The sequence below is a fragment of the Dermacentor andersoni genome, chromosome 6, assembly GCF_023375885.2.
Source record: "Dermacentor andersoni chromosome 6, qqDerAnde1_hic_scaffold, whole genome shotgun sequence".
Classification (NCBI taxonomy): Eukaryota; Metazoa; Arthropoda; class Arachnida; order Ixodida; family Ixodidae; genus Dermacentor; species Dermacentor andersoni.
This window is the reverse complement of record NC_092819.1, coordinates 151,869,240-151,893,372: the sequence shown is the minus strand read 5'-3', so window position 1 is coordinate 151,893,372 and position 24,133 is coordinate 151,869,240. Positions and strand designations below refer to the sequence as shown.

The window sequence follows — 24,133 nt, the reverse complement described above, 5'->3', positions numbered from 1 at the left end:
GTTTTCCTTCATTACTTCCCGCAAGACAAGAAGCTTTCAGCTAAGTGGGAGGCTGCTGTAAAGCGAAAGAACTTTGAGCGCTCAAGAACAACACTGCTGTGCTCTAACCACTTCCGTGACGACGATTACTACCAGAGATTATCAATAATGCGTGCTTTGGGGTCTCCTTCGTGTTAGCACGCTGAACGGAAGGTGCATGTTTATCTCCCACCTTTGACGCAGGTTTCGTCGCCAAGCGCCGCAAATTTTCTATTCGCACTTGTCTTGTGAAATAGTCTGCATGCAGCAACCATAACGCAGTGCAAGTGTAAATTTTGCATGTGTTGGAAAGCCGGCTCACGCCAGCACGCTGCGCTCCCTCTTCTCTCGCGCACATAGAGAAACCGACCACCTCACGTAGCCGACGGAATTCGCCGGTTACGAGTAGCGTGCGGATGGCGCGCTGATGAAGGTTCTACACTACATGTGCTACAAGAGGCGGTAAACTTCTCCCGCATTTAAACCGTCTGTGTAGATTGCCGACAACTTTGGGGCAGGGCACAAATGCCGAAGATCGCATCACCGCTTACGTTCTACGAGGAGGCATGCAGGAACATAACACTACAGTTGTTTGCCCGGATAACGAACTCACTGGATTTCTGAGTGCAGCTTACCAAAAACATACTCACCAAAGAACATTTTCAACACGAAGAGATGCTAACACTTCGCCTTCGTTCGCGTCAAAAGCACTGCTTACACAAGCATTTTTTGCTTCCTGGAGAGGCTGGCTCTTCGCAATCGGCTCGTACATGTAGGCAGTAAAGTATAAACCCCATAAAGTATAAACCCCATGCAAGCGATCTTGCACGCGACAGCGACAAGCGACGCGATGGAGGTGGCTGTCGCGTTCGCTCGTCGCCCAGAAGTCAAGCTCCAAGCGAGCGACCGCTTCGCGCGACGGCTTTCCAGTGTTGCCGGTATTAGAGGATCGAGTTAGCGCCAAACTTGGTGTGGCACTTGCTACAATAACTTAAATTGATTTGTTTGGCTGTACAAAGCAACATAAAGTATTTCTGAAGGTCTTGCAGTAGGTTTTTTTTTTCGTTTACATATCAAAATTCGGTAGTTTGCTCGATCCGTCTGCGACGCGCGGCGCGGCCAACACTGTCCGCTTCCTCTTCCCGCCCGCGCTACCTGAACCGCCGGTGTCATTTTGCTGTTCGAGCCTGCGTGCATTTCTTTCTGTCCCCGCTGTAAAGTTTTCTGTGCGTGTGATGGAGCGGCGTAGAAAACTAGCTGCTTTACAGCTACTTTTGATAATGAAGAGGAAGCAGGCGCTGTCCCGCAAGCACTGGGTTCGACCGGTCTGGACCAAGCGAGCGGACGAAAGCGAGTTCTTCACAGCGGTAAGAGACAAAGGACTTAATGCGTCAACGCAGTACAACTTCATGCGCTTTCATTGCCTTTTTACAGATGAAGCTCATGAAGAACGGCGACGACTCGCTGTTCTTCAAGTTCTACAGGACGTCGCCGGAGACATTCGACGCGCTCCACGACATGGTGCGGGACCGGCTGACGAAGGAATGGGTCTGCCGGGAACCGATTTCATCTGGCGAGCGCCTCGCACTGACGCTGCGGTAGGACCATTTTGTCACTTCAGTACTTCTTAGATTCGGAAGAAATTCGCCGTTCACCAGCACAAAACTTTACTGCGTCGATCGTGCTATATGATCTTGTGTGCTTTCAGATACCTGTCGTCCGGTATGCTCGTGCGAGATGCAGCAATGGCCTTCAGAGTGGGGCTGGAGACTGCACGCAAGGCGATCCACCTGACGTGCAATGTGCTATGGGAGGTGCTGTCCCCTGTGTACATGAAGGTGCGCCTAAAATATTTTCATAACGTGGTACAAAGTGGAGTGCTACCAATAAGCATGGTCTTACGTTCACACTTACTGAACAATGGCTCAGTATTAGTTGCCTTTCTCAGTATTTTGAGTGGATTTCAATCAATGTTGTTTGTTCAGTATTATTTAGCATGAACGTCTGAGATGGTACAACACATACATGTCCTTAGAAAATGGATCATGGCTTAAAATACTACATGCATATAAGAAGCCAACAAACACTGACACTAAGGACAACATAGGGGAAATTACTTGTGTTTTAATAAACGAAATAAAGAAACCATAAATTAATGGAAATGAAAGTGGATGAAGAAACAGCTTGGCGCAGGTGGGGGACGATCCCACAACCTTCACATTTTGCATGCGATGCTCCACCAATTGAGCTACAGCGGCGCCATTTCCCCATACACTTTCTTGGGTATTTACTTTCTTAGTAGAACCTTGGGAGTGGTAGCAAGTGGCACCACTCACAAACCTTGGCGGTGGATGTGGAACATCCTTTGTGCCGCAGGCGTCACGAGAACGTGTTTTTTTTTGTGTGAATGCAATCGGTCAACATCACACCCTAAAAGATCACATTCTCGTGACGCCTGCGGCAGAAAAGATGTCCCACATCCGCCGGTGTCAGTGTTTGTTGGCTTCTTATGGTATGACTAATAAAAATCGGGCCCCTCAGTTAACCCCCTTTCTTCTCGTTTACATGCATATACAAAGACATCAGATTAAATTAAGTGAAACCAGCAGCAGTAAAGTGTACTGTGTGTGACAGTGAGATTTGCAGTAGCTGAAGTTGCGGCATAACTTAAATAACACATGCATATAGACAGAGCATGAGGGTACATAGGTGAATAATGCAGCAGTAAAGTCTGCCGGTGATTGGTGTGCATCAAAGTTCAAATCTGTGTTATGCAGCCTCCAACAGAGGGAGAATGGAGGGACATCGCCTCAGGATTTGGCAGTCGCTGGCAGTTCCCGAATTGCCTGGGTGCTGTGGACGGCAAGCACGTGAGGATTAGATGTCCAAGAAAGGCTGGGAGCCTGTACTTCAACTATAAGGTATGGAACAGAACATTGCAGTATTGCATGCAGAATATTTGCTGCTGAAGGGTCAGCTTTGCAAATGCAAACACTCCTAAATTTGACAGGAGTATTGTATGGGAATAACCTTGTGCATAAGACACAGCCTACTGCTTTTAAATGACTTTGAGAAGAGCCTGTTCGTACGCTTTGTTAAAAGGGGGAATACAATTCCATCCTTCTCTTTTTGCAACCTGCAAGCAGAGGACTGCAGCAAGTAATTTATCTGATATGAGAATGTAACATTTACAGCATTATTCGTTATTGTGGGGAAGTAAGGGAGAGTTTTTTTTTTTTTTTTCAGAAATGCAATGATGACAAAGGAGAGTGTCTTGTGGGTGCCGTTTGACTAGTTGTAGCATAGAGGGGATGGTATATGCGAGTAGCAGAGGAGGACGAGAAGATGGAAAAATCATGTAGATACTCTAGGGAAAGCTTGTAGTATAGTAATACGGTAACCATTTTTCATGTGTGCCTTGCAACACTGCAATGAAGCAAAGTGTAATGAAAGATTCCAATTACAAAAATTCTTTGTTATTCTTATTTCCAATGCTTCTAGGGCACCCACTCCATTGTCCTCATGGCTGTGGCAGACAGCCAGTACCTGTTTCGCCTTATTGATGTGGGCGCACCTGGGAGGTTTAGTGATGGTGGAATTTTCAAGGATTCCCCCATTGGCAAACGACTGCACGAGGGCAAGCTCAATCTGCCTCGGGCAGCTAAGCTACCAGGCTCTGAGAGAATTTGCCCTCATGTGTTTGTTGGCGATGAAGCCTTCCAGCTGCGCCCCGACTTCATGCGGCCACTACCAGGCACCCGGACTAAAGCTGAGGAGATCATCTTCAACTACCGCCTCAGTCGTGCCAGGTCTGTACCATATCAGGTTTAAAATCGTAATTGTTAAACTGTAATCGTTAAAAACCGTACTTAGAACTGAGGTGAAACAGCGCAAAAAAGACGAGGACACAAGGAAACAAATACCAGACAGCGCTTGTCTGTGCTATTTGTTTCCTTGTGTCCTCGTCTTTTTCGCGCTGTTTCACCTCAGTTCTAAGTATGAACCAACTAGCCCTCATCAAGATCTTACTAAAACCGTAATCCTGCAATAATACCTCTGTTTAACTACGTGAATGTTTTTTCACATTTATAAATTGTAACATTGCCTATACAATATTGGTGTTTGGTGTCTTTGTGCACCACAGTGCACAACATGTCATCGCCATTTAGTGCTCTATTTTTTTTAATTTGGTGCAGGCTTCTATTGCACATTTACAACCGTAATTTTTAAAGAATCACGTGCATTTTTAAGTCAGAATATGTTTGTCTTTTTCAGACGATGTATAGAGAACGCCTTCGGGATTCTCGTTTCCCGCTGGCGGATATACGAGAGGCAGATGAACCTGCAGCCGGAAAATGTGGAGAGTGTTGTGAAGGCAACCTGCGTACTTCACAACTTCTTATCTGTAACGTCTAGCGCTTCAGCGACCTACTGCCCACCTGGATATGGAGACTGCCAGGACATGTTCGGGTGTGTCCGTGACGGCACTTGGCGACAAGAGGCGGCAACTGCTGCTGTGTTCGGTTTGCAGGGAGCAAAGGCCCGCAACTGCACGAATGCTGCTAATTCGGTGCGCAAGCAGTTCATCGAGTACTTCAAGGATGAAGGGCAGGTGTCTTGGCAGTGGAACCTGCCAGGGGTGACAAGCTTGTAGGATGGTGTAGACCTGGCCGCCTCAAGGCCAAGAACACGTGCTGCTGGACTCCATGAAGAACCCAACAGCCCTCTTCAGGGCTACCTACTTAATGCTTTGGCAGCGAGCCGCTGGATTTACGATATTCTGTTCTGTGGCCCTTCTGTGTATTTCATTTCGTATTGCTTATTTCTGGAATGCAGTGATATCGGTTAGGTGAACGAGTGCAATTCAGTGTAGTTGTGTTAAAAGATCATTCAAGGAATACAGGCATTATGAAGGTGGAACTAAATTTTTACTTGCGTTATTTAGGTGTCTCGCATCATCGCAACAGTGACAAGTATCTGAAATTCGTTTATTGGCCCGAACGCATTACAAAACTTGCCTGAATTTGACATGGTAAACAGGAAGCACTATAGTCGTAAATGACAAAGACAATGGTGTTCACAAGGTCCTGTGCAAGGAAACAAAAGTAATCAATGCAGTGGTAACCTAAAAAGTAAGTGGGGTGGTCTGCTGGTCAAGTTGGTGCGTTGTGAAAGTGTGATGGTTCCAGTAACACAAAAAATATGGCAGCACAAGTACAAGGAACAAAGATTTAAATCAAACAATATGCCCCCAATACCTGCCACGCAGGTGGTCAACATGGTATCTTTAGTGCCTTGTTTAAACACACAATCCTTTATCGGTGAGTTGGACCAAAAACTAGTTACGAAGGGTAAACTAGAAATATTTTCCAAATACCACAGGAATGGCCTTAATATTGCACAACAGTGCATATATACAGCAAACCATTACGGTCTACTTAATAAGGCCTAGTTCACATTATCACAGCATTACCAAATTGGGAGATGCAGTTCACGTGTACGAAGAAACAGGCGAGGCAAGGAAACAACACAGTAATGGCCTTGCTATTGCACGAAAGTGTATATATAAAGCACACCATTACAGTGTACTTAATAAGCCCTAGTTCACATTATCACAGCATTGCCAAAGTGAGAGATCCAATGACCGTAATACTGCACAACAGTGCATATATACAGCAAACCATTACGGTCTACTTAATAAGGCCTAGTTCACATTATCACAGCATTACCAAATTGGGAGATGCAGTTCACGTGTACGAAGAAACAGGCGAGGCAAGGAAACAACACAGTAATGGCCTTGCTATTGCACGAAAGTGTATATATAAAGCACACCATTACAGTGTACTTAATAAGCCCTAGTTCACATTATCACAGCATTGCCAAAGTGAGAGATCCAATGACCGTAATACTGCACAACAGTGCATATATACAGCAAACCATTACGGTCTACTTAATAAGGCCTAGTTCACATTATCACAGCATTACCAAATTGGGAGATGCAGTTCACGTGTACGAAGAAACAGGCGAGGCAAGGAAACAACACAGTAATGGCCTTGCTATTGCACGAAAGTGTATATATAAAGCACACCATTACAGTGTACTTAATAAGCCCTAGTTCACATTATCACAGCATTGCCAAAGTGAGAGATCCAATGACCGTAATACTGCACAACAGTGCATATATACAGCAAACCATTACGGTCTACTTAATAAGGCCTTGTTCACATTATCACAGCATTACCAAATTGACAGATGCAGTTTGCCTGCATGAAAATACAGGGAAGGCACGCAAACATACAAAATTTGAATGACAGGTAATTCCACAACATTGCATACCACCAGAAGAATCCAGCGTTATGAAACAAGTTTGGTCACAGCAGTAAAACATGACAACAAACCTTTTCAGTATAGATTTTCTCCACTGATTGGGTGACTAGTTCAATAAATAGTAACGCTTGAAAATAATTTATCAACTCTTCCCAGGTAACAACAGTTGAATGAAAAATATATAGATATATATATCGCAACTTGCTGTAGTGACTTAGTGGTCGTGGAGTTGTGTTGCTAAGCATGCTGTTGCGGTTTCGATTACCGTTTGCACTGGCCGCATGTTATAAGGGGGGTGGAACGCAAAAACTTTGTGCACTTGGATTTAGGTACATGTTAAAGAACCCGAGGCTGAGAAAACTGAAAAAAACTGAAAATTGTGTACTAAAAAGGATACTTTCCTTGCCTAAACACTGAAGTATGCAATGAAAAAGAAAACATTAAATTAAATTTCAAGCGCTATTAGTGTACTTATTAACATCTCGCAGCATCTCCACCTGCATTTCGTCACGCAGCCTCAGAGGTACACGCTTCATTTTTTCTCCCAGAAATGCGGCAAAGTGATCAATTTCATCATACTCCTTCTCCAGAATTTTGGTGATGTTGTCAATTTGCTCATCGTATTTATCTTTCTTCCTTTTCTTTTTTGGTGGCTGTGGCTCCGGCACTTCGACACACACGTCAACAAGGCTCGCTGCCTCTGTTCGGTCACATGCACTGGCCTCGTCATTACCCTCGTCCTGGTACATCGCCGTAAAAATTTCTTGAGCTGACTCGACGTGGCCATTTGCACTGGCACTTTGCCATTCATCTGCTGGTGGAGCCGTGAGGTTTCCCGATGTCCTGGAGAAAACAATGTTGCATGTTTTAAGTTAGGTCTACTAAGCACTGCTTTCATCAGAAAAAGCTCAATTGTCATGTGTCACTTATTAAACATTCCACACATAAGGTCACTGTAAATATGCTTGTCTGTGCATTTCTTTTATTTCTATGAACCTTTTTGTTCATAATTAGCTCGTTTATACATGCACGTATATTTGCTGTCAGGCACAACATTCGTTGTAATGCTGGCATGAGGCCACAGAAAAAATACCACTAAATGTACTACAACTTTCTATTATGAACTTACGGTCTTCCTATCATGCCGTCTTTCAGAAAAAGAAGCCGGACGAAAAACATCCACTGCTTGTCCTCGTCGAGGCTGTCGTCTGCGGCCGCGCCGCTCTTTGCCTCGTTGCGCCCTTTCAACACACGGCGGAAAGTGTCCCGCAAGTTTTTCCACCGGGCTTTCACGTCGGGAACTGCGTATAAAAAGAATGAGTACATAGCACCCATTGTAGTACGCGCACATGCCATGATGAATGCAACATTCGCTCTATACATGCATGCCTGCGGTTGTCACATGTAATTTCAATGCGAGATAGATCGCACTGCTTTTTAGCAATTACAGGGCCGCAATTTTGCAGTGGTGCCTTTTCCCGCGCTATTATTTTTCGCGCTTGGTTAAAAGTGGTGATCAAGCAGCGCTTCGCCCCGCGTTTTATGAAAGGGCTGGATCAGCAGCATAGAATGCAGCAGAAGTAAGTCAAATTTGAAACCAAGCACACAACGTAAATAGCGACAAAGCACAACTCACCGGTCGCTCCGAGTTCCGCTGCTACACGCCGCCACGCTGCCTCGCATACGCCACGGGACTTGTAGTCTTTCTGCTGCAGGTCCCACAGGCAGCGCTCTCGCTCAACAGCGTCTATCAGACGCTCACTGAATTCGTTCTTGTTGTCCGCATTCGCCATACTCAACGTAGATGCGGCAGTACGCTCGACTCAGGAAGGCCGTCTGCTCAGCTCGTCCGAAAAGCGCGCGAAAGCAAACCGGTAGTACGTCACTAATGTACATCCTGTTCCGGCTGCCTACTATTGGCTAGTCGCTCATAGCACTTCCGGGCGACGAGCGACGGATTCTAGATTTGCAAAACCGAGCGATCGCGCGACAAGACCGAGCGATCTGTTCAAGCGACGGCCCGATCCGTCGCGCGAAGCCGTCGCTCGTCGCTGTCGCGCACAAAATCGCGCCAATGGGGTTTAGCCTTAAAAGTGATCTTGCACGCGACAGCGACAAGCGAGGCGATTGAGATGACTTTCGGTTTCACTGGTCGCCTACAAGCCAAACTCCATGCGAGCGACGGCTTTGAGCGACGATTTCCTCGTATGAAGGCAGCAATATACGCGCCGAAACTAGCGTGACGCGTGCTTTATTAATTTAAGTTGATATATTTTACTGTAAAAAGGAGCACAAGATATTTCTGAAGGTCTTGCACTAGGTTCTTATTCTTGCACGTATAAAATTCAATAGTTTGCTCGTGCCGTGAGACAATCAGTAGTATTTGAGTTGTGTACATCCAGTTCCGGCTTCGCGCTATTGGCTAGTCGCTCATAGCACTTCCGAGCGACGAGTTCTAGATATCTAGAAACGAGCGATCGAGCGACAACACCGAGCGATCTGTGCAAGCGACGGCCCGTTTTGTCGCTCGAAGCCGTCGCCGTCGCGCGCAAAATGGCTCTCATGGGGTTTGGACTTAACGCCGAACTCCTAAGGGAAACGCAAGCTCTGCAAATTTTCCATTACCGTCTCGGCAAAGCAGCACCAAACTACCTTGCAGCACCAAACTACCTTGTTTTGTCGCTCGAAGCCGTCGCCGTCGCGCCCAAAATGGCTCTCGTGGGGTTTGTACTTAACGCCGAACTCCTAAGGGAAACGCAAGCTCTGCAAATTTTCCATTACCGTCTCGGCAAAGCAGCACCAAACTACCTTGCACCGTGCTTCACGTGTAGCGGCAGCGGTCGGTCCGGACGAACACCATTGTTGACGTCACGAGGCGCCCTACCAATCACAGGCGGAAACGAGGCGCGCGAGCTGCCCCGAGTCTGCTGCTGCACTTTTCGTCGAAATAAAATCTGTTTGCGCTTCTTTCGCTCAATTTAGATGCGATATTCGAATTCGGAGGGTTTGAAACCATGACGTACAGCTCTTAGCTCATTTTTTCTGGAAAACCTTTCAGCTTCCCTTTAAGGCGCTTTAAGGAATGGCGCCAACAAGCGCCGCTTCTCGAGCAAAAATGGCACTGAAGCGCGGCTGTAAACAAACGAAGCCAGCACAAGGGGCCAAGTGATGCCATTAAGCCAATAGCGATGCGGCGTCGGCTTCGGCCAGAGCGCTCGAGGAGGAGGCGGCATTCTTCATAGCGTGGCGCTACTTTACGAAGTTTAAGGGGCTTTATCGCAAAAGGTGTATTCCTTCCATGCGTTCTCTTATTGGGGGCGAGGAGTTACGGAGCCGCCATCTGCCGGAAGCGCCTCCCTTATGTAGTATGAGGGATCACGCGGCGCGCTCCTCATAGGTTTCGCTTACGGCGCTCAATAAAAACACCACGTGGCAGCCCTCTTGGACATTTATGTAGGTACTCTCAAAACGAGGAATCTTTTTGACTGTCGATGTAATAATCTTGGGCAAACTTAAAGCACAGAATCGTTTACAGACCCTATCTCTTTACCGAATACGTACAGCGAACGCCATTACGCGCGGTCGCCGCGATGGAGTCTCCCGAACCGGCTTCTTGTGTGAAAGGTAGGCAAACGCTGAAAGTAAACTATGTGAAATATGTTCTTATAGTAGGATGTCTGTAAAACCAAATGGGGCATAACAGAATGAAGCCTCAGTGCAGCGATCGCACGAGTTCGCAGCGACCGACTGCGCGTCTGCATGCTTGTCCGCGCAGAATGTTTTGCTTTCGCTGTGAGCGCGTTTTCGCACCGTGCCGTGAGCTTTAGGCCGTAGCATATGAGCATTTGACAGTACATTTGCAACTATTGTTGCGTGGACGCTATCGAAACTGTTCAAAAATAATTTTGTTATAGAGACTGCGACGCCTACGGCGACTGTGATGTGCAATCGCGATGATTCATTCCTTTTTGTCTTGTAAATTCTTGGACGTTTATATTATTTCTCAAGTTGCATCGCGCAGTATGTTTATCGGTCTTCTCAGCGTGCGATTTCCCTCTGCTTCTTTTTTGTAATCCGGTGCATTAATTCTTAACGCAAACATGACCATATGCCATATCTTTCTTTAATGTGCGTCTGACCATTCCCTTTCCGTTCCAGTGAACTTGCCAGTATCTAGCATCAACAAGTTCATAGACCAAACCGTCCTGACATTAGCCGGGCAGCAGGCGAGCGTCTCAGTGCGCGTTTCCTGCTACTCACCGAACATCGCGCAGTCCCAGCGCTGTAGCAGAAATCTTCCTTGTGTCTTTGCTTGCTGCATACCCGAGTTGTAGCCGATGGCTGTCTGCTGGTTCTAAGTTTCGCTCACCAAGCTTCACGCAGCTCTTTGCCCTGCGGCTACGTGTGAATGAAGCTGACACCGCGCTCCCTTGCGTACGTCCGGCACTGCAGCACCGAGCAGTAGCCTACCATGCTGCACGCCTCCAAAGGCAGCCACTACCTATTATAGTAGTTTCAGGTGTTGTCAAGTTGGCACCCAAGGCGGTGAAGCCTCACCACTTAATGAGATACTTGGCGCAAGTGGAATTTTCGTTTTCAGCTCGCTTCGGCGCTTCCGAAGCAACCGACGCGACCGCTGTGTCCACGTAATCCCTCATGCCACGTCACGCCGACGGTGGCGCCAGCTTTTCTAGTGGTGGAGCTCGCCGCCAATACTGGACCTCGAGGATCGCGTGATGCATACGTCACGGGATCTGCCTTCACTTATGACTTTTTTCCCCTCGACTTTTCTTGGGCGCGTCGCACATTTGCTGACGGCGTCGCGCGCGAGCTGTTGGGGTTGTCTTGTTTCGCGCAGCGCACGATTTTGCGCGCTGTGCACTAGACCACATGACTAGCGGTATAAGTTAGTGCTACATGAATACTGACGCAGACACAGGCGGATCAGAGAGCATGATCCGGCGCTGGAACGCGGTAGAAAATGACATAGTTCCAGTGTCTGCGCGCGCGACTGCACGACGTGGGAACAAGCAGACTAAACGGAAGTACATCTGTCTTGCTGGTATGCGAAGTGAAACAGAAACACGCAGACACTCCGTTTGTGTGCTATATTATTTCTTTAAGCTTGAATTCGTCTCTTCAAACAACATATTACTCAAATAACAGAGGCTGTCTGGAATAATTCTGAGAGTCACGTGTAACCACGAGTGAAGTCATAGTGCAAACACGTCTACGTAGGCGCACTAGCGCGTGTATGTCATCCTCCAGCTCGAAGCTTGGCGGCCGCGAGGAGAAGGAAAAACAGCGTTAGGTTTAAAATTTCAGGTCCTTCTGTGGCGCACAACAATTTAATACTTTGCAGACATGATCTATACCGCGCAATGTGTCGTCTGCGCTTGTCAGCTCAACATGGCCAGACCTGGTGAGGGACCCAATAAATATGAAATGTATATGTCATTCGCGGTCGTCTTAACGAGCGAAAAACGAGAGTTTAGCAATGTTCATGTTACTTCTGGTTAAGGCTCACACACTTGGAAATTCGCTCTAACGTTTCCCATATTTTCTACAAAATGTAAAATTGGTGAGTGGTCCAGACTTGTTTTCAAAAGCCTAGAAAAGAGCCTGATGATGTTTTTGAACGCTAGCTTCTAGTCACATGACCAGCTTCGCTGTAAATTTGATAACGGCACAATCACCCTGGAGGACAGCAGGCGTTACAATAGCATGTATGGTATGCAACCAGTGAAATCAAAAAAGAGGATTCTGTTAGGGTGATATGATTAAATTGACTGACAATACTGTGATCCAGAACCTTTCCTGTTAGCTCTGAGCAATAAACTTGGTCCCACGCTTAAGACATACAAAACAAATCCATAAATCTGGTGCTTTTCTTTCAACACTTCAGAAAAATCGCGCGCTACCTCCAATAGTTCAGTAACTTTTGACAGTTTCCGTCTAAAGCCATCTTGGTAATGAGTCAACATATTAGTCAATTTAAGGTAGTTAGAAAAAAACTTTTCGATAGAGTGTTCTAGTAACACAAATTATGTGCGTGTGATTGAAGGAGCTCGGTAGCTCTCTGTAGAGCCAAAAACCAGCCTTTAGGCAAAATACGAAGTTCTTTTTCTATTTTAAGAAATGGCGCTTGGCAGTATCTGTAGGATGCATAACAAGGAATCGACTGAAAATTTAACTTATATAGAACTGCCCATCGTGCGTGTTCACGTGGATATATTTTCGAATAATTTTAGAAATATCTATACTTTCTAAGCCTGTAGGTCACAACAAGATTAGAAATGGAGAAGCACCACCTTGCTGAAAAATGGAAAAACGCCTTGCGTGAGCGTGCAAGTTTACCTGCAAGCAAGTTACTTGCAAGCCTAACATATCAGAGTTCAGCAATATTGGTTCCCCGTGTTTCATGATTGTATACGGCAGGAATTGTTGGTGTCATTATTAAGGAAAAACTAAATCTGTGCAGTACCACGACCCAAAAATTGCGCTTTCATTCCTGCACTTACCGGAAATTAGTCGACGTCACCCCATTATGTTCTGACACTAAGAGGGATAGTTACACTGTAGTAGCACTTACTGGTGGATAGCTAAATCCTCCTCTATACTACTCTAGTACCTGCGGAAAGGCAGATTTCCGGAGACCAAAGTCACCAGAAGGCTGTGTGGCAACTCAAACATACGCGCAAGGCTCGGGAAGATACAAGAAAGAACGTCCTTTTAGAGAACATGTTGTACGCCGTGACGTGGACAAAGTCCGTCGTGGTAGCGCGAGACACACGGCGCAGCGCGTCGACAACTCAGCTCATCCAGGCTGATCCGCCGCTCTCACGTGCTTCCACTTTCTGAATGAGGAGGGCAAGGAACGTCGTCGTGCCGGCTCCATTTGACCGACTCGTTGCATTGAAGATCGCACCAGCGCCGATGCAACCTGGGAGGTTGTGGACGCACTCGTCTTTCGCACTGTGGACGCGCATCACCATGGCCCTCGCAATTCTCAATGTGGTGCGTTGCGCAGGCTATCGCAGGTTTAGCGCCCCTAGGCGAGACAACAGAGATTGCACTGGGCGCAATCTCTATGGCCACGACTAGCTGCACCAGCCTGCACATCGCCGCAGTGAAAGAGAGGAGTGCGATGGCCAAAGTGAGCGACTGCTTACGAGCAGCTAGGCGCAGTGTTGATAAAGACCAGGGGCGGAATTCACTAAGCGAACTTACGAACAATTTTTTTGTAAGAAAGAAAATATTACAAAAGAAAGCGTATTCGCAAAGCCGAACCCATTAATTCGTAAGATCTGCAAAAATTTCGATGCCCGCCGTCGCAATGATGAACGTTGTAGTCGAAAAAAAAAATGTGTATATGTAAGAGTAGCACAAGTGCGAGCTTCAGTACTGCACCCAATAGTAAGCGTAAGTTCATTCAGAAAACCTAAACAGCTGTCGCAGATGATGACTTCAGAACAAATTTCTACGATGGGGTTGTAGCAGTTTTACGAACACAATTATCTCTATCTACGCCGCTCGAGCTGACGCGGGTTAGCTTTGGAACGCGCTGTTGCGGCTGATTGGTCAAAGGCCACAACTGATGGCCGAGGATGGCGCGTGCTTATATAAACATAAAAGAACGCTGATGACGTTTTATAATGTGCAAAATTTGTAGGTAATTTTTACGGAGTGTTGCTCTTGAGCCGCAATTCACTTTGTGCGGCGAGCTCGCATTCGCATGTTTACAGAACTCTCTCGGGCGCCACTTGCCCCTCTCCCCCTCGGAATCGTACTATATGTGCTGTGACTACTGTGAACAAAGTCCGTCAGCGTGGCAACATCGACGCCTTGATCCAAGTAGATACGGAACCAAGCTAGAGTGTTGAACCGCTAGGTGCTTCGTGTACGCTGCTGTGCAGTATTAGAGAGCTTTAGCAGAGCGTTTACGGTGCGCTCCGCTCAGACCGGCCTATCACAACAATTGGCACGCAGCCGCTCAGCAAAACGCTACTGGGAACACTGACGCGCGTGCGCACACCACACATAGCGGCAGCGGAACGTGGGACGCTGACTACGTTCCGCGAACCTGATTTAGCGGTGCGTCAGGGAGCGTGTAGTTGCTTTCGTAATCGTTTTACCGCCAAGCTGAGAGCACGTCAGTGGCATCTCTGGAAGACGCTCTTGTTAGATAAGCGAAATCAATGCATTCTGTGCAGCCACCGGTGCGCGTGAAATGTGTGCGGAGCGGAGCGCAAGCAAACGCTCTGTTAAAACTGTCTAGTTTTAGCAGAGCGTTTCTGTATAAAGCCTATTAGAATTTCAAGGGGAACTTCAAATAAATGATTACAACATCGCTTCTTTATTTTGCTGAACTATACGAAAGCTTTAAGAACGAGTTGTGCGAGAAGCTGTAGATATTGCTCGCACTGTAAATTGAAATGCGTTTGAAAACTCAGAGAATTCTCTCTGATCTCTTGAGTTATCCACTTTCATGTTTTGTCGTTTCTTTATTAGGTCATTCGTTAGTTGGCAGAGCTTACCTGCTAGTGGCCTGGGTGCCTTACCTCTTCTTTCCATTGCTACTACTGATACCAGCCTAGTTAGTGCTTCAGTCATTTCCTCTATGTTATCTTCATATGCCTGTTCTAAGGCTGCATATGTCATTGTGAGCTCCAGCCTGGATTCACGAATGAAGCGAAGAATTTTCGTATTAGTCCACAAACGCACACACACACACACACACGCACGCACGCACGCACGCACGCACGCACGCACGCACACACACACACACACACACACACACACACACACACACACACACACACACACGCGCGCGCGCGCGCGCGCACGCACGCACGCACGCACGCACGCACGCACGCACACACACGCTCTACTGATAAGAGCATCGCATGCGTAATGCGGAGACGTGTGTTCATGTCGCACCAGCGCCCAGTTATTTTTCATCCACTTTCCTTTCCAATACATCGTCATTTCTTTAATTAAGTTAATAAGTACAAGTAATTCCTCCAATGTTGTCCTTGCGCTCTTTGTTTGCTGGCTTCATATGATATGATTAATAAAAATCGTGCTCCTCATTTCCCTTTCTTCTCGTTCATATACATGTAGCGCAGGAGACATTGCGGTCGAGTGAAGCCCTGTTTATTCCAAACCTCTTCTTGCTCCTTCACCACTATTGCGGCGCACCGTGCTGGTGCGGTTCGTCACGCGCTCATTCTGCCCCCAAGAGAGTCGTAGGTGTAAGGGCGGATGATATCGTCTTGTACTACCCACATGAATGATTTCAATCTCGCGACCGAGGGGGGTCACGCTGCGGTCGATCTCGTAGTTTACAGCAGATATTTTGCGTATGATCGTAATAGGTCCTTCCATTATCGCACTGAGTTTACCGCGGTTGGGGTGCCAGGGTGTCTCGTATGGAACACAGTCCCCGACTTGAAGCTCTAAGGGAAGAAATTTATTCTCATATATGAGTTTGTTTTTCTCGTGATATGCTATGGAATTGTGGACCGCGTTTGCGCGAGGTTCCTGCCGCCTCTCAGTAACGTTGTAGAGGAACTAGAGGTAAGATGGCGTGCGATACATAAGGAAGCAGGGTGGGCAGCCCGTGACCTCGTGGGGTGTTTGTTGTACTCGTCGACAACGTCAGAGAGGGCACGCGCACATGGTTTTCGGGGTTCCTCGCTGATCTTGCAGTGGAGACGAGTGACTATTGACTGATTAGTGCACTCATTTAAGCCATTACACTGTGGCCATGTGAGCTTGTATAAAACTGATGAATGTTGTTGTGTTTCAGGAACTACTAGAATTTGCCAGCGGTGAGTCTTGTGCCGCGGTTGGAAAAGAACTTCCGAGGCCATCCAGCAATGAAAAAACTCTTCAGGCAGGAAATGTAGGCATCGCAGGTCTCATTTCTATGGGCAAATCCTACACATAACGGGTGGCATGGTTAACGGCTAAGTGAATGAATCTTTTGGGGAAACCGTAGTTGGCAAAACCTCCGATAGTATCCAGGGCCAGAAGATCAAATGGTTGCTCTGCGGGTGGTAACGATTCCAAGGAACCAAAACGTTTAGTTTTCTTCCTCTTGCAGCGCTGGCAAATATTGTGGTGTCGAATGTATGCGGTAACGTCGGTGACAATGTCAGGTCAATAATATCGTGGAGAGAGAAGTCGCAATCTCTTCTTTACTCCTACATGACCGAAACGCCATGAGCCTTCTTAAGAAGAGAAGATTGTAGAGCAAAAGGAAAGCAGACTTTTCGTATTCCTCTGGGCATCACTATGGTCACTCCATTCTCAATAGTATGTTTGCAAGGTGGTTTGTCGGAGAAGTGCTCTCGCAGTTGTTCAGCAGATAGGAGCTGAATAATAGGGTTTCTAGTGAGTGCATCGGCTTCGGTGTTGTTAAGGCCCTTTTGGTGCTGGATGTTTACAGCTTCAAGTACCATCGGAACAGACGGCCTCGAGGATTTTTGATGTTTTTAAGCCACTGCAATGCCGCGTGATCGGTGATCACAGTGAAAGGTTTTCTATGTAACTAACAATGCCATTTATCGATGGCATCAATAATTGCTAAACGTTCAAGTTCTGCGATGGCGTAATCGATTTCCGATTTCCTGTTTCCGCAGCTTGCGTGAATGACATGCAACTGGATGCTCTCGAACGTCATCATCAGCTTTGCTTTAAGACGGCGCCGATACCTTTCTTGGACGCATCGCAGTACACAAGGTTTTGTGGTATCGTAGATGGCAAGGATGGGTTCTTCTGTTACACATTTCTTAAGCAGAGTGAAAGCCATTTTACGGTGAGGGTCCCAGTTGAGGTGGTGTCTTTGCTGAGTAGGCGTGTTAGGGGATGAACAATTTCACTGAAGCGGGCGAGGTATGGACGGTAAACATTTACGGTACCAAGGAAGGACTGTAACTCTTTAGGGCGTGATGGCGTGGGAAACCGCAGGATTGCCTCCACGTTGCTTTGTTTCGGAGTGACTGTGCTGTTTGAAACCCTGTGTCCCAGGTGCTCAATGGAAGTCTTTGCGAACTGACATTTTTTCAATTTCAGTTTAACGCATTCGCTTGTAAAAGCGTTTAGAAGGGCATCTAGATGCTTCAAATTGTCTGGGAAAGTGTCAGAATAGACGACAATGTCATCAAAGTAGTTCGTGACGTGCGTCAAGTGGTGTTTGGTCAAGATTGACTTGGCAGCCCGTTAGAAATTGGCTGGAGCTTTCCGGAGACCAAAATGCATGACAAGCTACTCGTAGTGACCGGTACTTGTGACAAAGTGCGTTTTCGGTATGTCTTCCGGATGCATCCTCACGCGCCAGTAACTTGACGGTATGTCTAACGTCGAGCCATACGTCGATTTCCCGCGAGAGACGAAGCCGTCTTCGATGCGAGGGATGGATTGATAGTTGGGCACCATCACTGCTTTTAGTTTGCGGTAATCTGCGCAGAAACGCGTGCGTCCTTCTTTTTTCTCTGCCAGAAGCACCGGCGCAGACGTGAGACACTCATGTCACTCCTTGTGTGAGAAGGTCGTTTATTTGTCTGTCCATTTCAATGCTATCGGCTTCTGAGCATCGATAGGGAACATTGTTGATGAGAGGAATGTGATGCCTTTCGCTAGTGATGCACACAATGTCAGTCTGTGATTTGTAAAAAAAAAACGTACTCGTACTTATCAACAAGCTGCTTCACTGCCATACTCTGAGATTTATTTAGATGCACGAATTCACAAACTTCAATTTCCTGCAAACAATCGTTCATGTTAGACGTGGAATGGTTTTGTGGACGAGGGTGGACGATGTCATTCGCTTGGCGTAGAGTCAGGGTATCAAGATCTAGCCACGAAGTAGATTGCTCTACATGCGTTTTAGAACATGCGTCTAAATTTCCTTTGTGATTTTTCGATCTGTATCTTTAGATTGACGCGACCCAATGTTTTGAAAGATGAAATAACTTGTTGAACATTGATGCATGAATCTCACATTATTTGTAGGTGAAGAGCCGCCAGCACTGCTTCGCTGATACAGGTAATCGTGGCTCCTGTATCAAGCGTCGCGCTGACACGGTACCCGTTAGTGAGAGCATAAATTGAATTAACAGTGCTTTGGGTCGCCGTCCTCGTATCCCTGGTTGGTAACGAAGACGGAAATTCTTGTGCGTCGTGGACATTCATTGTGCCAGTGCATCTGTCTGGGCAAGCCATTAATTGCGCAGTGTCTGCATTCGAACGCAGGTGCTCATATCGGCGTATTTGGTGGACGCTGATGGGCGCTGCTGCTTGCTGCGTCGATCTGCGTATTTCCGCATGGTAGAACGCGCTGTGATTTAACTCGCTGCATAGTTGACTCTACTCGCAGCACAGCTGAAAACCACGTCTCTGGTGTAGACGGGTCAAGCCCAGAAATAGCCATCTCCATATCGGCGGAAAGGCGTCGATGAGCCCTGATATAAGGGGCGCGTCCTTTAAGTCGGCAAGGCGCCCCAGACACATATTTCATCGCAGTAGTCCTTCAGGCTCTGGCCCGGTTTTAGCCGACAATGAGTGAACTGACGGAAAGGATCCGCGATGATGCTTCAAAAGCGTTCTCTCATGCCTTAAGTGATGGTCTCCCAAGATGTGTCAGTGTCAAGCACCTCGGTAAAGTACCATCGGAAGGCCTCACCTTCAAAGTAATCGGAGAAATGGCATAGCTTGTCTCGCTCCGTCCATGCAGCGGCCGCAACCTTCGCCTCGAAGAGTCGGAGCCCCTTGACAAAGGGAACGTCCTCGGGTACTCCCGAGTACTTCGGGATGTTGATGGTTTTCTTGGATGCTTTCATGATGTAGGGCACGGTCGATCCTTTCCACTAGTGTAACGCAGCAGACATGGCGGTGGTGCGAAGCCCTGTTTATTCCAAACCTCTTCTTCCTCCTTCACCACTATTGCACCGCACATTCCTGGTGCGTTTCGTGCATCCCTGGTTCATGTGAATTGACTGACGCAATCCGGCTTGGCTTCCTGGAAGGGTTGTTTAGCAGCCATCCACGTACGGCGCTTGATGTAGATGAAATTGTAATAATCCTGAAGCGAACTGCAAAGCATGTGACTAGAATGTAATTTGGTTCAAATGAGACAATCGACATAATCATTTGGCCTACGGGCAATACGTACTCGCAGTCTGTCCCTGTGACACTGGCGGTGTGAAACCATTACAGGTGTGGACATTCTACTGCGATGCCCCTCGCTATTCCCACTGAGTAGCACTGTTAGTGTGCAGTATCACAATGCTTGTGTTGTAGCGTACTTAAGAACAGGCAAGTAGTTCGTTGCAGCCGCTAACTTGAACATGCTAGTAGGTATATCGTTATGGGGCTGTGACGCTTTTAAGTTGACCACTTTGGTAGCAGCCAAATTTTTCTGCAGTTTGCTGGAGAAAAACAGCAAACTTGTGTAGAGTTGCAGCGACAGGATTGCGTAATTCCTAAACGTTGATGCGAACTGCTGATAACTTGCAAGATTTTTTTTTTTTGTAATTTACTCTACAAAGGCTATCTCGGCCATGGCGGCCACATTCCGATGGAGACGAAATGCGAGAACACCCGTGTACTTAGATTTAGGTGCCCGTTAATGAACCCCTGGTGGTCCAAATTATTCCATAGTGCGCAATACGGCGTGCGCCTCATAACGAAGTCTGGGTTTTGACACGTAAAACCCCAAAGTTTAATTTTTTAACATTACAAAAGCTAACAGAAAGACTGTATGGTCACAATGATTGACGTAACAATTCCAAACGCATCACGGTTTTTGCATGTGCGTGACCATGACATCATATGTAAGGCTGACTCCGCCGTATGTTATCGTCGATTTTTGAAGGAGAGCAGTCTTCAGTGCGTTCCAGAATGCATTGATACGGTCTTCTGGCACCGCTCTGCCCAACTGGAATACCCGTACGTAGTTTTCTGTGAGAAACGAAACAAAAGAAACGAAATCAAGCTTTGAGGGGGCACGCGAGAATACTGTCACACACAAATAAAGTAACCCTGCATGTGGTACACAAGCAATGCGCACATTCAAGAAATGAGAATGCTCATGCACGTTTTATCTTCCTTGTTTGATGATAAACATCTTCGTCGCTTTCTTTGCAAATGAGCTTTCGTGTTCTGCTGATTGCTTTTCTTTCTATCGCCAAATTTCTGCTCACTCCTGTGGAACTTTGCCAAGGCCGAGAATGCCTACCCAAAAAGTAACCGAGAGGCCGATCAAAAATACCTAATGTTTGCAGCAAAGAATTCATAAAAGCACATAAATTCGAGGTGCACATGAAGTTTTCGGGCAATCCTGGAGGCTTGTCAGCTTAGAAATAGTGCTGTAAGCCATTGAGCTTAGAAGAATAACCTGTATAAGGTCCAGAATAACATTAAAAGATAAATTCCGACGGCTGTTTAAGTCATGTTTTTAGAAAGTAACAGCGCTAAACGGATAAGGACATAGGAAAAGAAGAACACGACCTGGGTCGTGTCCTTGTCTTTGTACGTTTAGCGCTGTTACTTTCCAAAAACATGAATTGCCATCAACTCGACCAACTTTCCTTTCATGCATTGTAAGACGGATAAATCTGTTTCAAAAGAGTTCTTTCATAGAAATTGTTCCCTTCTCCACTTGCTAGGTCCCAGATTTCAAATCAACTTTCATTCCCTGTCACCATGCGGGTTTCCTGTCGCTATTCTACCGTCATGCGAGCACGCACTCGCCAAATCAGATCAGATGCTTTGTACGTAGCTGTACTTCCCAAAGACACCGGCTCACCGTAAATAGGCGCAACGTTTGCAGGCGCGCCAAATGAAAGAGAAACTGGTAACGTTTACGTCATCACCGCCCGCGCAATTGGTAAATTCTAGAAGCCACATATAAAATTGGCCATAAGGCGCGGATGCAGTACGGCGTAACGCGGGCGCGCGTCAAGCCAAATTTTTTTCTAGGTGGCATTGGTCAAGCGTGCCGCAGTTACGCTATGCCGGCGCAAAGTGCACGTTCTAGGGTTTAGCATCACTGGCCGACGGGAGGCCTTTGGTGCGCGTTGGCGTGACCTGCGTGGGAATCGAGCATGTCCTATCTCACGCCAGAGCCGCTAGACCAGAGTGCATCGGGTGCTATCGGGGACGGCCGGCAGCACCCTGGCCTACAGTTCGGAGCCGCAAAAGTGATTGCGCTGAGTTTGCACCTTCGCCAAACGCAATATCGCTCGGTCATCGGGCACTCATAGAGAAAGATATTTAACAAAAGCGGTCACTCGGCGAAAACGGGGGGGGGGGGGGGGGGCGCATTCTACAAGTGTCCACCTAGTGGATAAGTCCGTTTTGTCTGTGGCTGGAGTTCTGATTGGGAGGGCTGGGTACGTGTCAGAAGGCAACAGGCGCCCTTAGCCAATCAGCACTACAACAGTAGATGAATTGGACATGTCCACTAGGTGGACACTTACAGAATAACTCCCTTGGCAACAGGAAACACTTGACGCCTACAGTTCAGTTCAGTTAAGTTTATTATTCTTTATTATTCTTTTAGTTAACTATTATTAGTTATTATTCTTTAAATACATTGTTGACATCAGCCGTTAGATGGCGCGAGCATCGAAAAAAAAGAATGTGGTATGAACACACAATTTGATGTTTTCTCCTTTCCCACTAAAACAAAAGAACCTCTGCGTATAAACAAAGGTATACTTAGCGACGTATGTTTTCTTTGCGTTACCTAGCGACAAGCCAAGCACACGCCAGACGCGCCACCGAAGCGAGCGAGGCCGGCTGCGCATGCGAGCGTTCGCGCGTTCAGCGTCCCGTTTGGCTTTTCTTTAGTAGCTTTGGACTCTTGCGCTCTCGACATATTTTTACGTTCCTGCTGCACTTCGACACTGCACTCCTGTGCTATTAGACCACAGCATGGTGTGAAATTTTGTTTGACAGTCTGAGCTGTATTTCAAGCAATTTAGGCTTAGTGCATGCTAGCCGCACTGGGTGTTGTGACGCAATTAGCGAAAGACAGCTCAGTGGTTGTGGCGATGTTTGGCGTCTAATAAATCTTACCGTGACATATTTGGTAAAATACCTATTGGCGAAACATTATTGTAGCCTATTTCGGTACTTTAGCGAGTCTTTTTCGGCATGCTGGCCTCACCGGGTGTTGTGACACAATTGGCGAAAAACAGCTCAATGATTGTGGCGCAGTTTGGCGTCTAGTGAATCTTACCGGGACATATTTGTGACAATAACTATTGGCGAAACACTACTGTAGCTTATTGCGGCAGTCTTTTGGATTCTCTTCGGGCATGCTGGCCGCACCGAGCTTTTTGGCATAGATACCGAAAAGCAGGTTCGAGCGAAAGACAAGTAGACCGCGCTGTGGCGCAGTTGCTGCATGATTCTTACGGAGCGAAGTTTTTTACCGTTTTTATGCCCACTCAAGAACATTTGCTTTCTTTTTGTACTCAGGTTTATATAAAATGCGGCGAGAGGTTGCAAGAAATTGTAACAAGGGAGTGGTGCTTGCGCTGGCAGAAAACGCAAACGATAACGCCGAGGACCTGAATAATCAGGATCTTTTACCTCGATATTTTGGTACTCTTAAAGACTCAGAACAGGCTTTAGACCCTTGAGTACGCGTACAAGGCATATTGCGAACGTGTGGCATGGTCTGGCAAGTAGCCTGTGTTTTGGTTACCTCTATATACGTGGCGTACCACCGCGCCGACTGAGGCTAAGATGTGCCGAAAATGCGCAATCGCCCGTATATTTGGCGGTGTTAACAGCAAATCATGCCCGGGAAAGAGGGATGCTTGGAAGGGAGACGTTTTAGCCGTATTTTATGCATAATATATTGTTTGGTATGCGTCAAAAATTTTCTTTCGCCATGGTTGTAAAAGCGAAAATTGCCTTTGTTCGCAGTGCCGCCTTTCACCACTTTCGGACGTTTAGCCTCTACGCACAGTTTTTCTATAATATCTAAATACAAAAATTACGCATGTTTGTGATCTACTTTTTCTCTGATGATGCTGTTCGGTGGAGTTTCGTACGGGAACTAGTTTGGCTTACCCGGTGGCACAACAATGGAAGAACGCACAAAAAGCTCGGAACCAGGATTTTTATGGAGCATTATAAACATATCTCACAAGGTGTCTTGCGTCTACTTCATGAAATTGCTCGTTGCACAGAGGGCAACTTCGATGGAGGTTTGTAAAGATTCCTGGCAATCGCATTCATTTTACTACATAATAAAAACCATTACGCACCAAGACAGAGTGGGGTTAAGCAGTAGAAGTAAGAACATATGCAGTGCCGGTAAGTGCAGGCAGCTAATACGTACCTACCAGCGCTCAAACTTCGCGCGCCCAAAACCAAACCCGGCAGTGGGGTTCAATTAGTTGTTCACATCAGCCACTTGGTGCGCTACAGTCAACTCTGCCGCTGACCTCTTTGGGAGTGTTCACTCTTCTTGAATTTGTTTCTCTGTGGCGCACTTGTGCGCATGCGCTGCGGCAACAGCTGATCAGCGCGGTTTCAGACGTTATTCAGACGCTCATTTGGGGGTTCGTCCAACGTTCGTGCGCAGGGGCGAGTAAGAGCGGGCGTGAGAGAGAAAATCTGGGGGCTTCTGCTAATTTAATATATGACTCTGGCTAGGCACTATGGAGGAGGCTTGCTAGCACGCGTTTCATGCATTTGTCCCTAGACGTGCCGGAATTGCGGACTGGGGTCGTGTTTGTTTAGGCTCGGACGTTGGCTGCCGGCG

The 24,133-nt window shown here is 46.9% G+C and overlaps 3 protein-coding genes across 4 annotated transcripts in view; 1 reads left to right on the top strand and 2 right to left on the bottom strand.

Annotated features, from left to right (window-relative positions):
* Positions 1-822: 822 nt before the first annotated feature.
* On the top strand, positions 823-4,942 carry LOC126524327 (uncharacterized). Its single transcript, XM_050172662.3, has 6 exons — positions 823-1,385; positions 1,453-1,616; positions 1,727-1,856; positions 2,796-2,939; positions 3,520-3,827; positions 4,294-4,942. The coding sequence occupies exons 1-6, from the start codon at positions 1,254-1,256 to the stop codon at positions 4,670-4,672; spliced, it is 1,257 nt and encodes a 418-aa protein (XP_050028619.2). The 5' UTR covers positions 823-1,253; the 3' UTR covers positions 4,673-4,942.
* A 1,754-nt stretch (positions 4,943-6,696) lies between these two features.
* On the bottom strand, positions 6,697-8,425 carry LOC126524715 (uncharacterized). Its single transcript, XM_072288859.1, has 3 exons — positions 7,982-8,425; positions 7,475-7,646; positions 6,697-7,188 (listed from the first exon to the last, which is right to left on the bottom strand). The coding sequence occupies exons 1-3, from the start codon at positions 8,136-8,138 to the stop codon at positions 6,798-6,800; spliced, it is 720 nt and encodes a 239-aa protein (XP_072144960.1). The 5' UTR covers positions 8,139-8,425; the 3' UTR covers positions 6,697-6,797.
* Positions 8,426-20,047: 11,622 nt separating this feature from the next.
* The window catches only part of LOC129382727 (uncharacterized), a 28,640-nt gene continuing 24,554 nt past the window's right edge, over positions 20,048-24,133 (bottom strand). For both annotated transcript variants that reach the window (XM_072288561.1, XM_055066881.2), the window contains exon 3: positions 20,048-20,310. In XM_072288561.1, coding sequence (XP_072144662.1) covers positions 20,147-20,310 — 164 coding nt within the window. In that variant the 3' untranslated portion in view covers positions 20,048-20,146. The remainder of the gene's footprint in view (positions 20,311-24,133) is intronic.